The sequence below is a fragment of the Brassica napus genome, chromosome A8 (assembly GCF_020379485.1).
Source record: "Brassica napus cultivar Da-Ae chromosome A8, Da-Ae, whole genome shotgun sequence".
NCBI lineage: Eukaryota > Viridiplantae > Streptophyta > Magnoliopsida > Brassicales > Brassicaceae > Brassica > Brassica napus.
In genome coordinates, this window is record NC_063441.1 from 8811929 (window position 1) to 8830268 (window position 18340).

General features: G+C 33.2%; 1 protein-coding gene across 2 annotated transcripts; it reads left to right on the plus strand.

Moving 5' to 3' along the window:
* Nucleotides 1-2413: 2413 nt before the first annotated feature.
* LOC106390912 (xylogalacturonan beta-1,3-xylosyltransferase) lies at nt 2414-18256 on the plus strand. 2 transcript variants are annotated; one of them, XM_048738582.1, is made up of 5 exons: nt 2414-3022; nt 3268-3389; nt 5809-6181; nt 14980-15352; nt 17413-18256. In XM_048738582.1, the coding sequence occupies exons 3-5, from the start codon at nt 6099-6101 to the stop codon at nt 18073-18075; spliced, it is 1119 nt and encodes a 372-aa protein (XP_048594539.1). In that variant the 5' UTR covers nt 2414-3022; nt 3268-3389; nt 5809-6098; the 3' UTR covers nt 18076-18256. The 2 variants fall into 2 exon arrangements, with proteins under 2 accessions (XP_048594539.1, XP_048594540.1); XM_048738583.1 differs by having other exon boundaries at nt 3271-3389.
* Nucleotides 18257-18340: the final 84 nt, after the last annotated feature.

Below are 18340 nucleotides of genomic sequence, written 5' to 3' on the forward strand. Positions count from 1 at the left end.
TAACATTGTTAAAAAAATCTACTGAAGAAAACAAATGATTAAAATATCCATCATTAGAGGATAATTTAGAAATTAGTAGACCTTTTTTCAATAGGAGTAATCAGCTTTAACTACTACATCAATATATATTAAGGAAATATCTATCTAATCTATTAAAACTGATTTACAATTAAAAAATAACCCTAGCTTTTTCCTAATATTTACAATGACATGCCATTGAGATATTTATTAAACTTATTTTTAAGTATGTTTGTTTTTTACTAATTTAAATGATAGATATAATCATCTAATGTCTTTCCTGATTTAAATTATAGATTTATTTAATCGAATCTTAACAAAAATAGATTTTTCCATAGATTTCTTAATATATTTTTGTATTAACATATTAAATATTTTTCGATATTTGTTAGTAATAAATAATAAAGTAAAAAACCACGTATTATAATCAATTCATATAATATATATAAATAAAATATAAAATAATTTATGATACATTGTGATATAATAAACGATAAAAAAAATATAATGATTCAAAGTAATAAATAAATTATCATATTTTAAAATTTTATATTATCAATTAGTTAATAAATTTTAATTTACAAATATATATTATACCACTTAGTACAAAAAAACAATATTAAAGTGAAAACAAATATTCAGACAGTCACATGTCAAACCTTACAAATAAACAATAACACCGTAGTATAATTTTTCTTTAACTAATTTATTTTAATAAAAATTGTAATCCCAATTTTTTTTATATTTCAGGAATTTGGAAAATTTATTTTATTTGTTTTAAGGGGTGCTACAAGTTTAGAATTAGAAAGAATTATGACCCAATTAATCCTATACTGTTTTAATATGGATACTTGAAATTTATATCAAACTTTTTTTTATTACTGAATAGTTTACTTTTTGATCTAAGGTGAATTTTTTTGTGATAAACATTTGGGTTTGTGAAAATAATTTAAATATATACTACAAAACTTTATGGAGTAAGAACAAACAAATATATGATTTTAAAAAATCACGAAATTATCTTCAAAAATGGTAGAAGAAGAAAAGAAAGAAGAGGACCATACATGTTGATTATAACATTATTTTCTTCAAAAAAACTCATAAACGTTTGAAAATATGGTTAATATTAAGAATATTTACCATTAACGGTATAGAAAAAAGATTTTACGTATATAAAAATATTGTTTATAACTAACAAAACTGATAAGGGTCTACATTTTTTGAATAATTTCTTTCTTATTTTTAATTTAATTGTTAAGTCTTAATTATCAACTGTATGTATTGCTAGGGGTGGGCACTTCGGTTATTTTCTCGGTTCGGTTTATATTCGGTTTGGTTTGTATTCGGTTTGATTTGTATTCGGTTCGGTTTTTTTTTGGATCGGTTTAATTAGATTCTTCTTAGTTTATTTTTTCTAAGAGAAATTATGTTTTACAACATAAATTATGTAAAAATAAACTATGTGAACTAAATTCAATATAAAACTCAAACAAAAACCTTTAAAAAGTCACAAAGTATATATAAAAATTAAAACAAATGAAAGTTAATTAAAGTAAAAAAACCAACATCATTAAAATTAAAAAGCCTCCAATGAATGAAATATTTTAAAGCAAATATTTTGATGATTACATATTAGGTTAGAAGAATATATGTTAATCAATAAAAAATAGAAAATATGTGGTTTAGTATTAGAATTTTAGTATATTGGTATTACTAATATTTTTAATTTAAACAATTACAAAAACACATCGGTTTCTCGGTTCGGTTTGGTTTAAAACCAAACCAAACCGAACCATTCGGTTTGGGGAAATATTCAACCAAATGGTTTGAAATAGACTTTGGTTCGGTTTGAATCGGTTTCAGTTCGGTTGGTTCGGTTTAACTCGGTTCGGTTCGGTTTTTTTTGTCCCCCCCTATGTATTGCATTTAACGGGATTCCGAACATGAATAGCAAATATTATTAAAAAAATTAAAAATAAAATAAAAATGTTTTGAAACTAAATAATATAATATTTTTGGAAATTCAAATTTATTTTGAGTGCTTTAAGTTTTACATTTGGATCGTGTTTTTCTTACTTGGGCTGTGCGTTCTTTGTTTGGATTGATTGTTTTTCGTTTTGACTTGTGGCGCAAGAGTTTATCTTTTTCTAAACCAGTTTATGATCATTTTCAGCAGTTTAATATAATATTAGATGAAAGAAGAAAAAGAAAACAAAATAGAAACAAACTTGATGTAAACGTGCAGAGATGGCTCAGCTCTATATTTTTTTAAAATATAATTACATTAATTGTAGGATTATAATTCATAAGTGGCCAAATATCAAAGAAACAAACCAGCAAGTTGCTTGGTGAAGCAAAACTCTTTTTTTCCCACTAATGATATATGACAGAGACATAACACAGAATCATTATGACTTTCTCCTTCCTCACTTTCAAAATTCTCTTGTGTCTTCCTTGATAGTAAAGAATCAAGAAACAACAAAGGGAAGGAAAAAAAACACATATCCATGGCTGCTCTTGTGTATTCCTCTCGAGAGTAAAAGAAAAAAGAAAAAAAGAGAGGGAGAAAACCATATTCATGGCAGCTCCAAGATCAAGAAGATGCTTTCTTTCTCTGTTAACCCTTTTTTCAATCTCTCTTATTCTGTTTTCTTTTTCACTTTTTGTCTACACAAAGCCCTCTAACAAGCCTTTCATAGATTACAAAAACCAATTTTCTGTCTCTTTATCTTTTCTTGCTCCTCCTCTGTCTCTTCCCGAACAAAACAACTCAACAAACAATACTCTTGATTCAGTCTCTAGTCCTCCTCCTATGTCTCTTCTCAGACAAAACAACACAGCAAGCACTACTCTTGCTCCAATCTGTCCTCCTCATCCTCTTCCTCTCAGACAAAGCAACACAACAAACTCCACACTTGCTTCAGTCTCTTTTACTTCTTCTGTCTCTGATCAAGATAACCAAGAGAAGTCTTCAAGTCCTACAAGTAAAACAACTTTTATCAGGGTATGTAACCATTTTTCTCTGAAGAACAGAGCTCGTTTCGAAAAAAAAAAAAAAAAAAAAAAACAGAGCTCGTTTGCTTTTTAATTTCATTTGATGGTTGACGCAAAAAAATATATACAAAAACAACCAAGGAATCTTTACCCATCTATCTTTTATAATATTCTAATCATTATTACTATTCTTTTTTTTTTTGAACATTTGATGATTACTATTCTTTCTTTTTCATTTTTTGTTGCTGTCCCTAGAAGAGAAGTAGGTTGAATAAACTAGAAGCAGATTTAGCGAAAGCAAGAGCAGCAATTAAGAGGGCAGCCTCTACGCAAAACTATAGCAGCTCTCTCTACAAGAACCCAGCCGCCTTTCACCAGTTAGTTTTTTTTCTTTACTAAATTGGTAATTTACGAGTACAAATACTTGACAAGTACATAATGTCTAGTCGTTTCTTAGATCGTCAAAGATGATAGCGCTGACATGTTTGATAGTCAAGTCACATGGGTTTTCTTATTTTCCCAACCATTTTACATCGATATTAGTGATCATCAAGACAAACAATTACGCAACTTACACATAATGTCTACAATGTAACGGCTCCGGTAAGATGCCGCTTTCTATGCATAATGCAAGAGCTTCTATTCCTCTTTTGTTAAATTAAAGAATTTATATAATATTGCAAATTGAATATTATAAGATTAATGGAACTCAAAAAGATCAAATATATTCAACTACTTTTTAACATCTAATCTATTAATTTAAAGTTCTATTTTTATCTACTATTAAAAGTTGTCGCTTAATTTATTTTTGAACTTTTTTATAAATGCTTAGATAGTATAACATGCTAATTAGAAATGAAACCTATTTACTTAAATTACTTCGGCTAATAAAACTAAACCTATGTCGTGTCATATTAAAAACATGCGTTGGTTACTATTGGTACAACAATAATATAAAATTAATTATATTATATACCTTTGATGTCCAGTTTATACATTTGTTCAGATGTTCTACACGGGACTAATTTGAAGATGATCTATATAAAAACTTTAATATAGATAATCAATATATACCATTTTACTATACATATGGAATAAGTTGTATTTTGTGTTCTAATAAATTGTATTTATAAATATTGTGTTTAATATTTTCAATATGTACATATTATTTATTTGTATAAAGTTTAGTGATTATAAGTAGTTTATATTAAAGTTAAGGACTAAAACGCAAATTACACAAAATTTTAAAGATGAATTTGAAATTCATTCTTGGAGCAATTCATTCCCAAACCCTTATTTTGAGGATTTTTCACCCTCAAAATGAGATTCCTTCTTGGAGATACTCTAAAAGAAAAGCTATATCCTATTCATATAAATAGTAGAATAGCTTTAAGATTTTCCTATCAAGCTTCCGAGAAAATAAGCATGTCTTCTAAACATGAAATTACAAATTTAGGAGATGTCAAACTTTTAATACATAAAAGTAGTACACAGCAATATCCGGTAGAGATCATCTTATTATATGAGAGGTAAGTGCCTCTACTTCAAGTGCCTCTACGTGTGTCATGGTGCATCTAACGTTTTTAACACGACTTGAATGATAGTTTGTTTCATCATATTTGTTAAAATAGGAAGGTGCATAGGTAACTATTGTAATTTAAGTATACAAAATATTATTTTAAACATATTATCAAGAAGCTCACATTTCAATCCATTCAGTTGGTTTATATATATATTTAAAATTTTCACATTTTTTAGCTTTTAAAGATCAGCAAGTTCGTTAGTATATCTATATAATGTAACAGATAACAATTAGCAATCTATATGTTTGAAAACTATCGTATATTAGTTTATAACCAAGAGAAAGTTAAATTAGTTATCAAATCCAATTTCCTGAAACTATCTATCAAGTAACGTTCATTTCTAAACTTTATATATACAACAAGATAATCCATTAATTAATTGATATGATCTCTCCACCATTTCTGTAGCTATGATTTTTATCTGTGCTCGAGCTTTAGAGTCAATTTTTTTTTTAAAAAACTTCAACATAAATATAATATTATCCAATCAAATAACAATCTCGCATTTTCAAAGCACGGGTCAAATTACATAACTCTCAAGTCGATGATTCACCATTGATTCGCTAAACATATTTAAAATATAAAGATATTTAATAACAAAAAATAAAACAAGAAAATGTAACCAAAAATATAGATACCTAAATCAGATCAAGATTGAAATTTTATATCTCTATTAAGACCTATACACTCGAATTGAACTCAAAATTTGATAGGAATACTAACATTGTTATTTACACCAAACTAAAAAACAAAATAAAATAGAAAACAAACCAAACTCAAATTCATAAAAACCGAACTATTACTATATTCCTATTTCCTGAACCGAAAACTTAAATCCACAATCGAATCATAACCAAAATGAAAATCAAATGCGAACTGCAGTTTATAAAATATCATCAAATTTTAAATTTTATTTTAGAACCATAAATTATGAATATAAATATACATAATCCCGTGCAATCGCACGGGTCAGAATCTAGTGAGCTCATTATTTCAAAATCTACTATGGGAAAGGTTTGATCATGTTACACATCCTGTGTGGTGGAAATACGTAATTAAAAATTGTTCTCGAAATAAACTTACTTAACATTAGTGGGAGCCACTTGTTTCATGGTGCTCTTGGTTGCTACTATATGTCCTTATATGTGTTAAATAATAGAGGCCAACTTTAAATTTGTAATATGATCTTTCACTCCTATATGCTCTAAATCAGGAGTCACACGGAAATGATGAATCGTTTTAAGGTGTGGACATACACCGAGGGAGAGGCCCCACTGTTCCATGACGGCCCTGTTAATGACATTTACGGTATAGAAGGACAATTCATGGACGAAATGTGCGTGGAGGGCCCTATGAGGAGCCATTTTCGGGCAGATCACCCTGATGATGCTCACGTTTATTTCGTTCCATTTAGCGTCGCCAAGGTCATCCACTTTGTTTACAAGCCCATAACCTCTGTCGAAGGGTTTTCGAGGGCTCGCCTACACCGCCTTATAGAGGATTATGTTGATGTTGTTGCTACTAAGTATCCTTTCTGGAACAGAAGCCGTGGAGGTGACCATTTCATGGTATCATGCCATGACTGGGTACGTTTTTCTTCTTCTTTAACCATTGATTGAGTGTATACATATTAGATACTGCAAATAGGAACCTTCTATTTAGGTCTTTTTTTAATAACACCTGTTTTTTTGGCATCTTTTTATAACAACTGTTAGATATTGTAAATTGTTAAAAAAAAGATGTATACCAATGTATCCTCAGTGTTGTGTACAACTTATTGGATCGTATAATTACGAAAGTAGATCGGCTAATATTTATACTACTAGGTAATAATCCGCGCCTTGCGCGGGATGTGATTATTAGTTTTGTTATTTTTAATAAAAAAAAACAAATCTATTTAATCTGGATATCGGTTCGGTTTTAAGTTATTTTTTTGTTTTTAATCTCCTAAAATATAACCATTATTTTAAATTAATATTTATTTTGGTTTATTCTGTTAGAACGTTTGTTTTTTAGTTTTTTCGGTAAAATCCAAAAATTATTATTATTTATTTATTTTCATGTTATAAATTTTAGATAATCGTCATGTTGAACCAATGGTTTCATAGTTTGTAAATGGATAATAGTTCAAGAAAAAAAAATTATTAAGACAAATCATTTTACTATAATTTGGTCGGTAGTGAAAGAAACATTAAGAAAAAAAATGTTTCAACTTCCAAAAAAAAATTAATACTTCACTGGTGGTAAATACTTACACAGTATTCACATCAAGGTGCACATGCATATGTATGTAAAAGTATATAAAAATAAATGATAAATATATAAATATATTGTTAATTAGTATTAAATAACATTTTTGTTCTAAATAATACATGGAAGATAAAATTAAAATTAATTAAAAATTAAAAAGGCTTTGACTCTGATATCCGAAATGATTTAGAATTTTAAAGAATATCTGATTTGATCCGTAAATAAAATAAAATTTAAAAAATAATTGAAAATTTTAATAATAACATTTTATTACAAAAATAAAATATTATTTAACTTTTTAAATTTTAATACCTAATATAATAAATTTAATCCATAAAAATATTGTAAAACTTATATAAACTATAATATATATAACATATATATATATATATATATAATTCTGTACATATATGTATATATATGCATATAACAGATCAAATTTGATATCCGTTTCTAAAAATATTGGTATTTGTGATTTGTTTTTTTTAATTGTATTTTAGTAGTTGATTTGCTTCGTAGAGTTACGATGTCCATATTTTTTGGTTCAAATCAAAACGGATAACGAATTGAATCAAAACTTATAAATATTTTGCCCAACTTTATCCGTAAACAATAAAAATAATATATATATATATATATAGTTTAGCTTTTGATTCGTTATTTGTTTTGATTCGAACCGAAAAATCCAAAGTTTTATTTGAACCATGCACATAAGTTTTATATTAAAAAAAATAAAAAAGTATATAGTGTGAACACATTTATGAATATAGTGTGAACGCGTTAACATATTTATTATCAAGTCATTGTGAAGCTGCCACGTGTATATTATAGTGTGAATGCATTTATTACAATGCTTCTCCTTTAATATATAAGGGATTTCTTCGGACTAACTAAAAAGGCTATTCGTTATTTGAGACATAACAAATGAGAATATAAATGGGATACAAGAGCATCTTTAATATACTATACTACATTTTTTTCAAGCAAGCTTTTTTCCTCAAAACTCAATATGCTAACTCAATTCGTCTGAAGAAAGACAATCGCAATGGCGATTTTTTTCTCTCCAAAGGGTGATTTGGTATCTGCCAATCAGAGTGGAGTAAACTTTCAGAAGGAGAATATCCTTGCTGCGATATGGATTAACTTCAAAAATTTCCAAAACTTTTTCGAAAATCAGGGAAAATCTTTAGGAAATATTCCTTTTTACGGTAGATCTTCAAAGAAAATATGTGTTTATCTAGGGTTCTCATCTGCGCCGTCGTCTTCCTCTCTCTTTTCCCTTCACATCTCACAAAGTTTTCGCAAAAAGTTTCTGATTTTACTGGTGATGGACGAAAATCTGGCGGAGGTTATGAAAGGTATGACGCTTGGAGAAGATAAAACAATCATCATCCCTGAGGACGTTGATTTCTGTGCGATTGAAAGAGGAGGGCGAAGCATTCTGGGTCGTCTCCTTAATCCTGAATGCCAGAATATGGGAAGAATGTTAAAGACTATGCCCAAAATCTGGAAGATTTATGATAGAGTTCGGGGGATGGCTCTTACTAAGGAGAGATTCCAGTTCGTCTTTGAGCTTGAGACTGATATACAGATGGTTCTTAATCAGGGGTTCTGGACCTTTGATGATTGGGGAATGGCAATGGAACGATGGGTAGAATCTCCTCCTCCAAATTACCTCCAAACAGCTAAAGTGTGGGTGCGTCTCTACAACCTTCCAGTCAACTACCTCACTTTGAAGACGATTGATGCAGTTGCAGATGGTATAGGCCATGTCAAGGTGATTGAGTTCGACCCTGAAAAACCGTTACTGAATGACTATATCAGGGTCCAAGTTGTTTTGGACCTAAATCTACCGGTTCGAGACAAAAAATCTGTGACGCTACCTGGAGGCAGAATTGAATATGTGGATGTTGGTTATGAACGTATCAGGAAGAAGTGTTTCCACTGCCTTAGGCTGTCGCATGAGAAACAAAAATGTCCCCTTCTCCAAGGTTCCCGGAATAAGGCTAAGGGCATTGCTAGTCATCAGTATGGCTCGGATATTGGGACTTCAGGAGTTAGGCAGCATCATAACAATCTGGCTGACAAGATCATGCCTCTTCTAGCTCCATCCATACCTCCTGGTTTTGAGCCCCATGCATCCTTAGTTGCTCCGGAGGTTTTTGAGCAGATGAGGCTCTACATGAATTGTTCTGATCCAGAAGAGAGGATTATCAGAGAAGCAAAGATGAAGAAAACTCTCAATGAGTTATCTCAGGACCCCATCGCACAACGATCGTGCTTGCGTCTTGAATCTGCTCCAAAAGTGGCACCGTTAACAAGTGAGGGTAGAGGTAGAATCTTTGATTTCAGCAGAGTCCAGTCAGATCAAATCCTTGATGGTGCAGAATCTTCATCTAAGGGAACTGATATCCACAAACGTCAAAGGTCGAAAGATCCAACAGAAAGACATCAGAGGAATGAGGTAGTAGAAACGAATGGGCTTATGACCTCCAGCAGCCATAGACAAGATTCTGTCTTTAATCGCACAAGCGATCAGTTTGGTACAGCTCCTGCTAATCTTGATGATCCCAAAGTCTTGTCGAAATCCCCGACCTTGTCTGGTGGCTTTACTGTTGGGGTTGGCGATGTTCAGAGAGGAGAACGTGGTAGCAGAAGTAAGAGTTCCCACAAGAGCAAAACTTCGTGGACTAGAAGGAACCAAAACAAAAGAAGAGTTTCTTCAGCGGAACACTTTGAGAATCACCTCGCCAGGGAGGATGCAGCTGGTAAACGCAAGGCAGATGAAGAAGGGGAAGTTTCCTCAAAAATGTCACGACACAACAAGGGTTTGATGGTTCACCAGAAACCATCCAATCCTCAATGAGTACGCTCAGTTGGAACTGTCGGGGTTTGAGGAGCAACCTGACAGTTCGACGCCTGGAGGAGATGTGTCGTGAGCATCTCCCGGATTTTTTGTTTCTCCTAGAGACTAAAAACTCTAGTGATCACGTTCTGAAACTCCGTAGTTCGTTGGGTTATGACCATTGCTACTTGGTGGATCCAGTTGGACTTAGTGGAGGTTTGGCGCTTTTCTGGAAAGAGAAGTATGAGGTTAAGGTTCTTTCTGCTTCAGCGAGAATCATTGATGCTGAAGTTAAACTTGGAATGCAAGTTTTTTACATGTCTTTCGTATATGGTGATCCCATTCGTCAAAGGCGGGGATTGGTGTGGGAGGAGCTCACACTCCTTGGGTTGAATAGAAGTGGAGGGTGGTTCCTTACTGGAGATTTTAATGAATTAATGAATAACACAGAAAAGGTTGGAGGTCCTCCGCGGCAAGAAAGCTCTTTCTTTGAGTTCCGAGCTATGGCTAGAGATTGTCGACTTAAAGAGATCCCAAGTTCAGGGAATCGTCTCTCTTGGGGTGGAGTGAGGGAGATCTTGAATAATGGTCTTAAAGAGAAAGTATGGGTTCAATGCCGCTTGGATAGAGCTTTTGGTAACGCTGAATGGTTCAAACTCTTTCCTCACTCTCACACAGCGTATTTGGAAAAAACCGGGTCTGATCACAGACCAATTTTCACAAGTCTTGCTAATGCTGGCCAGAGGAGAACAGGAAGATTCATGTTTGACAAACGATGGTGCAAGAAACCGGAGGTGACAGAGGTTGTTCGACGAGGATGGTATAGCAGTGCGGTCTCATGTCAAGGCTCGGTCTCCGAAAGAATTAAAGCGTGTAGACAGGAGCTATGCAGATGGAAAAGGCAGGCTAATGTGAACTCCAACACAAACATAAAGAGACTGAGACGAGAACTTGAAATAGAGGAAAGCAAAAGATCTCCTAACCTGACTTCTCTCCCTTCTTTACGTTTGGAATTGGAGAAAGCTTATGATGAGGAAGAGACCTATTGGAAGCAAAAATGTAAGAATTCTTGGCTACAGGTTGGAGACAAGAATACAAAGGTGTTTCATGGTTGGGTAGAATCGAGGAGAATGAAAAACAAGGTTCACTCTCTCATTGATAATGCTGGGACTGAGCATTTCACAGAAGATGCGATGGGAGAGGTGGCTGTCGCTTACTTTAAAGACCTGTTCCATTCGAATGGGTCTGCAGACGCAGCTGAACTACTTGAAGGTATGATGCCTAGGGTCACGGAGCGCATGAACCGGAACCTTGTCAAACCTATCTCTAATGCTGAAATCAAAAAAGCAGTCAAGGCCATAAAGAGTGACAGTACTCCTGGAGTTGACGGCATGACTGGGACTTTTTTCCAAAACTTCTGGAATATTGTGGGCACTCACGTTACTCAGGAGGTTCGAAGGTTTTTTGACTTTGGACAACTTCCATCTGACTGGAACTTCACTGAGCTATGTCTGTTACCTAAAGTTCAGAACCCGAATCAGATGAAAGACTTGAGACCGATCAGCCTCTGCTCGGTGGTCTACAAAATTGTGTCTAAAGTTTTATGCGAACGGTTGAAGGTGGTTCTCCCCCATATTGTCTCGCCAACTCAAGGGGCTTTTGTTGAGGGAAGATTGATCTCTGATAATCTCTTGATCGCACACGAGATGGTGCATGCTCTGCGAACGAATCCATTGTGTAAAACAGATTTCATCGCCATCAAAACTGATATGTCCAAGGCTTATGACAGAGTGGAATGGGATTTTTTGGAAGCTCTGTTTCTCAAGCTAGGCTTCCATACGAAATGGGTGTCTTGGATCATGATTTGTGTCCGCTCTGTCTCCTACTCTGTCTTGCTCAACGGACAATCTTTTGGACATTTTAAGCCTAAACGAGGTATCAGACAGGGAGATCCTCTCTCCCCTTTTCTTTTCATCTTGTGTGCTGAGGCATTAGTGCATACAATGAGCCAGGCAGAGCAAAGTGGCTCGATCACAGGGATGAAAATTGCAGCAACCTGTCCATCGGTTCAGCACCTGCTTTTTGCTGATGATAGTTTCTTCCTCTGTCGTGCAACACTGCCTGAATGTACCGAGTTCCTGCGTCGACTGAAACTATATGGAGATTCGTCGGGCCAAATGATCAATTTCCAAAAGTCGGCTGTTACCTTTGGAGCGGGCATTGATCCAGTGATGAAACGCCTCTTGGCGGACCTTTTAAGTATTGATAAGGAAGGTGGTGATGGCAAATACCTTGGTCTTCCGGAATGCTTCAGCGGCTCCAAACAACAGCTACTGGCCTTCATTGGAGAAAAGATGAGTAAGAGACTCAAAGGCTGGTTCGCTAAGAAGTTATCCTTTGGAGGCAAGGAAATCCTTTTGAAGTCTATAGCTATGGCTCTTCCTGTCTATGCCATGTCATGTTTCAGATTAACAAAGCATCATTGTCAGAAATTGATGAGTGCAATGGCAAGTTTCTGGTGGGATGAGAATGATGAGAAGAAAAAGATTCATTGGGTTTCTTGGAAGAAGCTGTGTATCTCTAAAGAGAATGGTGGTCTGGGGTTCCGGGACATTGAGGATTTCAATCAGGCTCTCCTAGCTAAGCAGGCGTGGAGAGTACTTAACGATCCCAACAGCCTTATATCCCGTATCTATAAAGGAAGATATTTTGCAAGATCAAGTTTTCTGGATTGTGGTAAGGGCTATCGACCTTCTTATGCGTGGAGGAGTATATTGTTTGGGAGAGAGTTGCTCAGTCGAGGTCTTATCAGGTCTATTGGGAATGGTACATCCACGTATGTATGGTCTCACAACTGGATCATGGACGACGGGCCAAGAAGACCTATCAACAAGCAAAGAGACACTGATGTGAACTTACGGGTCGCAGCTTTAATGGGGAATGATGGGCAATGGGATGTGAATAAATTACAGCTTTTGTTTCCGGAAAATGAGGTCAACCGAATCCTTCAAATGCAGATTGGAAATGTTGCTGATAGGGATATATGGGCGTACACCTCACAAGGAGCATATACGGTGAAGAGTGGTTATGCTTTAGCCTCGAAGGTGAAAGAGGATGAAGCTGTTTGTGTAATGGAATCAACACCTGGTATTCTGGAACTTAAGAGACACATTTGGACAGTCCCAACGATTCCTAAGATTAGGAACTTCCTATGGCGCGCTGTTTCTGGGGCTCTTGCAGTAACAGAGAGGCTGAACACTCGAGGTCTAGATCTTGACACAAGGTGCAAAGTCTGTAAGTCGGCGGTAGAGACCATTGAGCATGTGCTTTTTAAGTGTACGATGGCACAGGATGCGTGGTCTATTGTAGGCCTTCAGCCCCTCCCTTCCCAAATACAACTCTCACTGGTGGAATTACTGAATATGTATTTGCAGAAGATGTCAGATGAGACAGTGCCGATATTGCAGAGGCAAGCCATCCCATGGATTCTATGGACGATCTGGAAAAACAGGAACATGCTCTTATATGCTGACACACAGGAATCTCTAATCATTCAAATTCAAAAAGCGGTGGAAGAGGCAAGCCTCTGGAAGGAGCTGAATATACTGCAACCAACGCCTACGTCTGTAAATGGTTTGAATGAAGAAACGAAGAAATGGGATCCTCCTCTTCCAGGTTATGTCAAATGCAACATACACGCAAACTGGAGAAACGCAAAGCTACATAGTGGAGTATCTTTCATTGTTCGTGATCAGAGTGGCAATGTCCTTCATCATGCTAGAGATGCTAACACTTTCTCTCCGAACAGAGCAACGGCTGAGCTTCGATGTTTGATATGGACCTTACAGAGTTTAAAGGATTTGGGTTATCAGGATGTTGTGATTGGTTCAGATTTTCGAGAGCTCGTTGAAGCAATAAAGAAGCCATTAGAATGGCCTCTGTTCAGAATGTTTCTTCAGAAGATTGACACTTTCTGTGGCATGTTCCGTTCGGTAGCTTTTGAGTTGGAGTCGGTTTCTTCGAATCAGACAGCAAGAGAGATTGCAAAGAGCGTTCTTCGAGATGGCCGTTTTCAATCTTATTTGGCCTTAGGAGGACCTGCGTGGCTTCACCAAAGGATTTTAAGGGATGCATTGTTGATTAGCTCATAGATCTTGTTCAAGGTTGAGCTTGTTGCTTTGTTTTCTTTTTATTTGGTTTTTGTGGCTTTGTTACTCCCTTTGACTCTACCTTTCTAATGAAGAAGTTAAAAAAAAAAGATCAGCAAGTTCGTTAGTATATCTATATAATGTAACAGATAACAATTAGCAATCTATATGTTTGAAAACTATCGTATATTAGTTTATAACCAAGAGAAAGTTAAATTAGTTATCAAATCCAATTTCCTGAAACTATCTATCAAGTAACGTTCATTTCTAAACTTTATATATACAACAAGATAATCCATTAATTAATTGATATGATCTCTCCACCATTTCTGTAGCTATGATTTTTATCTGTGCTCGAGCTTTAGAGTCAATTTTTTTTTTTAAAAAACTTCAACATAAATATAATATTATCCAATCAAATAACAATCTCGCATTTTCAAAGCACGGGTCAAATTACATAACTCTCAAGTCGATGATTCACCATTGATTCGCTAAACATATTTAAAATATAAAGATATTTAATAACAAAAAATAAAACAAGAAAATGTAACCAAAAATATAGATACCTAAATCAGATCAAGATTGAAATTTTATATCTCTATTAAGACCTATACACTCGAATTGAACTCAAAATTTGATAGGAATACTAACATTGTTATTTACACCAAACTAAAAAACAAAATAAAATAGAAAACAAACCAAACTCAAATTCATAAAAACCGAACTATTACTATATTCCTATTTCCTGAACCGAAAACTTAAATCCACAATCGAATCATAACCAAAATGAAAATCAAATGCGAACTGCAGTTTATAAAATATCATCAAATTTTAAATTTTATTTTAGAACCATAAATTATGAATATAAATATACATAATCCCGTGCAATCGCACGGGTCAGAATCTAGTGAGCTCATTATTTCAAAATCTACTATGGGAAAGGTTTGATCATGTTACACATCCTGTGTGGTGGAAATACGTAATTAAAAATTGTTCTCGAAATAAACTTACTTAACATTAGTGGGAGCCACTTGTTTCATGGTGCTCTTGGTTGCTACTATATGTCCTTATATGTGTTAAATAATAGAGGCCAACTTTAAATTTGTAATATGATCTTTCACTCCTATATGCTCTAAATCAGGAGTCACACGGAAATGATGAATCGTTTTAAGGTGTGGACATACACCGAGGGAGAGGCCCCACTGTTCCATGACGGCCCTGTTAATGACATTTACGGTATAGAAGGACAATTCATGGACGAAATGTGCGTGGAGGGCCCTATGAGGAGCCATTTTCGGGCAGATCACCCTGATGATGCTCACGTTTATTTCGTTCCATTTAGCGTCGCCAAGGTCATCCACTTTGTTTACAAGCCCATAACCTCTGTCGAAGGGTTTTCGAGGGCTCGCCTACACCGCCTTATAGAGGATTATGTTGATGTTGTTGCTACTAAGTATCCTTTCTGGAACAGAAGCCGTGGAGGTGACCATTTCATGGTATCATGCCATGACTGGGTACGTTTTTCTTCTTCTTTAACCATTGATTGAGTGTATACATATTAGATACTGCAAATAGGAACCTTCTATTTAGGTCTTTTTTTAATAACACCTGTTTTTTTGGCATCTTTTTATAACAACTGTTAGATATTGTAAATTGTTAAAAAAAAGATGTATACCAATGTATCCTCAGTGTTGTGTACAACTTATTGGATCGTATAATTACGAAAGTAGATCGGCTAATATTTATACTACTAGGTAATAATCCGCGCCTTGCGCGGGATGTGATTATTAGTTTTGTTATTTTTAATAAAAAAAAACAAATCTATTTAATCTGGATATCGGTTCGGTTTTAAGTTATTTTTTTGTTTTTAATCTCCTAAAATATAACCATTATTTTAAATTAATATTTATTTTGGTTTATTCTGTTAGAACGTTTGTTTTTTAGTTTTTTCGGTAAAATCCAAAATTATTATTATTTATTTATTTTCATGTTATAAATTTTAGATAATCGTCATGTTGAACCAATGGTTTCATAGTTTGTAAATGGATAATAGTTCAAGAAAAAAAATTATTAAGACAAATCATTTTACTATAATTTGGTCGGTAGTGAAAGAAACATTAAGAAAAAAAATGTTTCAACTTCCAAAAAAAATTAATACTTCACTGGTGGTAAATACTTACACAGTATTCACATCAAGGTGCACATGCATATGTATGTAAAAGTATATAAAAATAAATGATAAATATATAAATATATTGTTAATTAGTATTAAATAACATTTTTGTTCTAAATAATACATGGAAGATAAAATTAAAATTAATTAAAAATTAAAAAGGCTTTGACTCTGATATCCGAAATGATTTAGAATTTTAAAGAATATCTGATTTGATCCGTAAATAAAATAAAATTTAAAAAATAATTGAAAATTTTAATAATAACATTTTATTACAAAAATAAAATATTATTTAACTTTTTAAATTTTAATACCTAATATAATAAATTTAATCCATAAAAATATTGTAAAACTTATATAAACTATAATATATATAACATATATATATATATATATATAATTCTGTACATATATGTATATATATGCATATAACAGATCAAATTTGATATCCGTTTCTAAAAATATTGGTATTTGTGATTTGTTTTTTTTAATTGTATTTTAGTAGTTGATTTGCTTCGTAGAGTTACGATGTCCATATTTTTTGGTTCAAATCAAAACGGATAACGAATTGAATCAAAACTTATAAATATTTTGCCCAACTTTATCCGTAAACAATAAAAATAATATATATATATATATATATAGTTTAGCTTTTGATTCGTTATTTGTTTTGATTCGAACCGAAAAATCCAAAGTTTTATTTGAACCATGCACATAAGTTTTATATTAAAAAAAATAAAAAAGTATATAGTGTGAACACATTTATGAATATAGTGTGAACGCGTTAACATATTTATTATCAAGTCATTGTGAAGCTGCCACGTGTATATTATAGTGTGAATGCATTTATTACAATGCTTCTCCTTTAATATATAAGGGATTTCTTCGGACTAACTAAAAAGGCTATTCGTTATTTGAGACATAACAAATGAGAATATAAATGGGATACAAGAGCATCTTTAATATACTATACTACATTTTTTTCATAAAGAGTAAAACTCTATAATAGAAGTTGAGTTTTGTTCTAATCATACTTTATTTTAAAATGAAAAATGGACTAATGATCAAATAATACCAATTTATAATCTATTTATGGAATAACCCCATTTTTTACTCTATTGGAATGGAAAATGGGATAGGATTGGACCTTTTTTTTTTACTTTAAAATTTAAACTTTATTTTAGAGTAAAAAATAAAGTGATGTAGAAGTTACTCTAATTAATAGTTAGTTTATAATATTGTACGTATGGTAATTTTAAAATTTAAAATTTATCTTGTTAATTTCTTCTCTTAGTTTGATGCTGTTATCTATATGTCTATATGAAATATGATAAAACACACATTTGTGTAATTTATATTTTAACAGAATATATATTTTTCTGTAAAAAATATTGTGTATAGGCACCCGACGTGATCGATGGGAACCCAAAGTTGTTCGTAAGATTCATAAGGGGACTTTGCAATGCTAACACCTCGGAAGGATTCAGGCCGAACGTAGATGTATCCATTCCGGAGATCTATCTTCCTAAAGGTAAACTGGGTCCATCTTTCCTCGGAAAATCACCGAGAGTTCGATCTATACTAGCATTTTTCGCGGGAAGAACACACGGTGACATCCGAAAAATCTTATTTAAACATTGGAAAGAAAAGGACAGTCAAGTACAAGTGTATGAACGTCTTCCTCCGGGTAAAGATTATACAAAACTAATGGGGATGAGCAAGTTTTGTCTATGCCCGAGTGGTTGGGAGGTCGCTAGCCCAAGGGAGGTCGAGGCTATATACGCTGGTTGTGTGCCTGTGATCATATCGGATAACTATTCATTACCATTCAGTGATGTGCTTAATTGGGACTCCTTCTCCATACAAATCCCTGTTTCTAGGATAAGTGAGATCAAAACGATTCTAGAGAGTGTCTCTCTTGTTAGATACTTGAAGATGTATAAGAGAGTCTTAGAAGTCAAGCGGCATTTCGTGTTGAACCGTCCTGCTCAGCCCTACGACGTGATGCATATGATGCTTCACTCTATCTGGTTAAGAAGACTTAATCTTAGGCTTATTACATAAAAATAAGTTTTCTTTTGTTTTGTTATAAATACAAATTAAATGTCTATTATATAAGCAAGTCTATATGGGTACTAGATTTGTATTCTTTCTTTAGATAGACACAATTCTCTCTTGTGCATACAAAGCAATGCAATAAACAAAAGATCAAAGATTTTCAAATTAATAAGAGAAAATTCACAATTTCTATTTCTATGTTTGATTTTCTTGATATAGGCTTATTTATTCATAGTTATTTGTTTTTATGTTGCCAACTATTAATCAATGG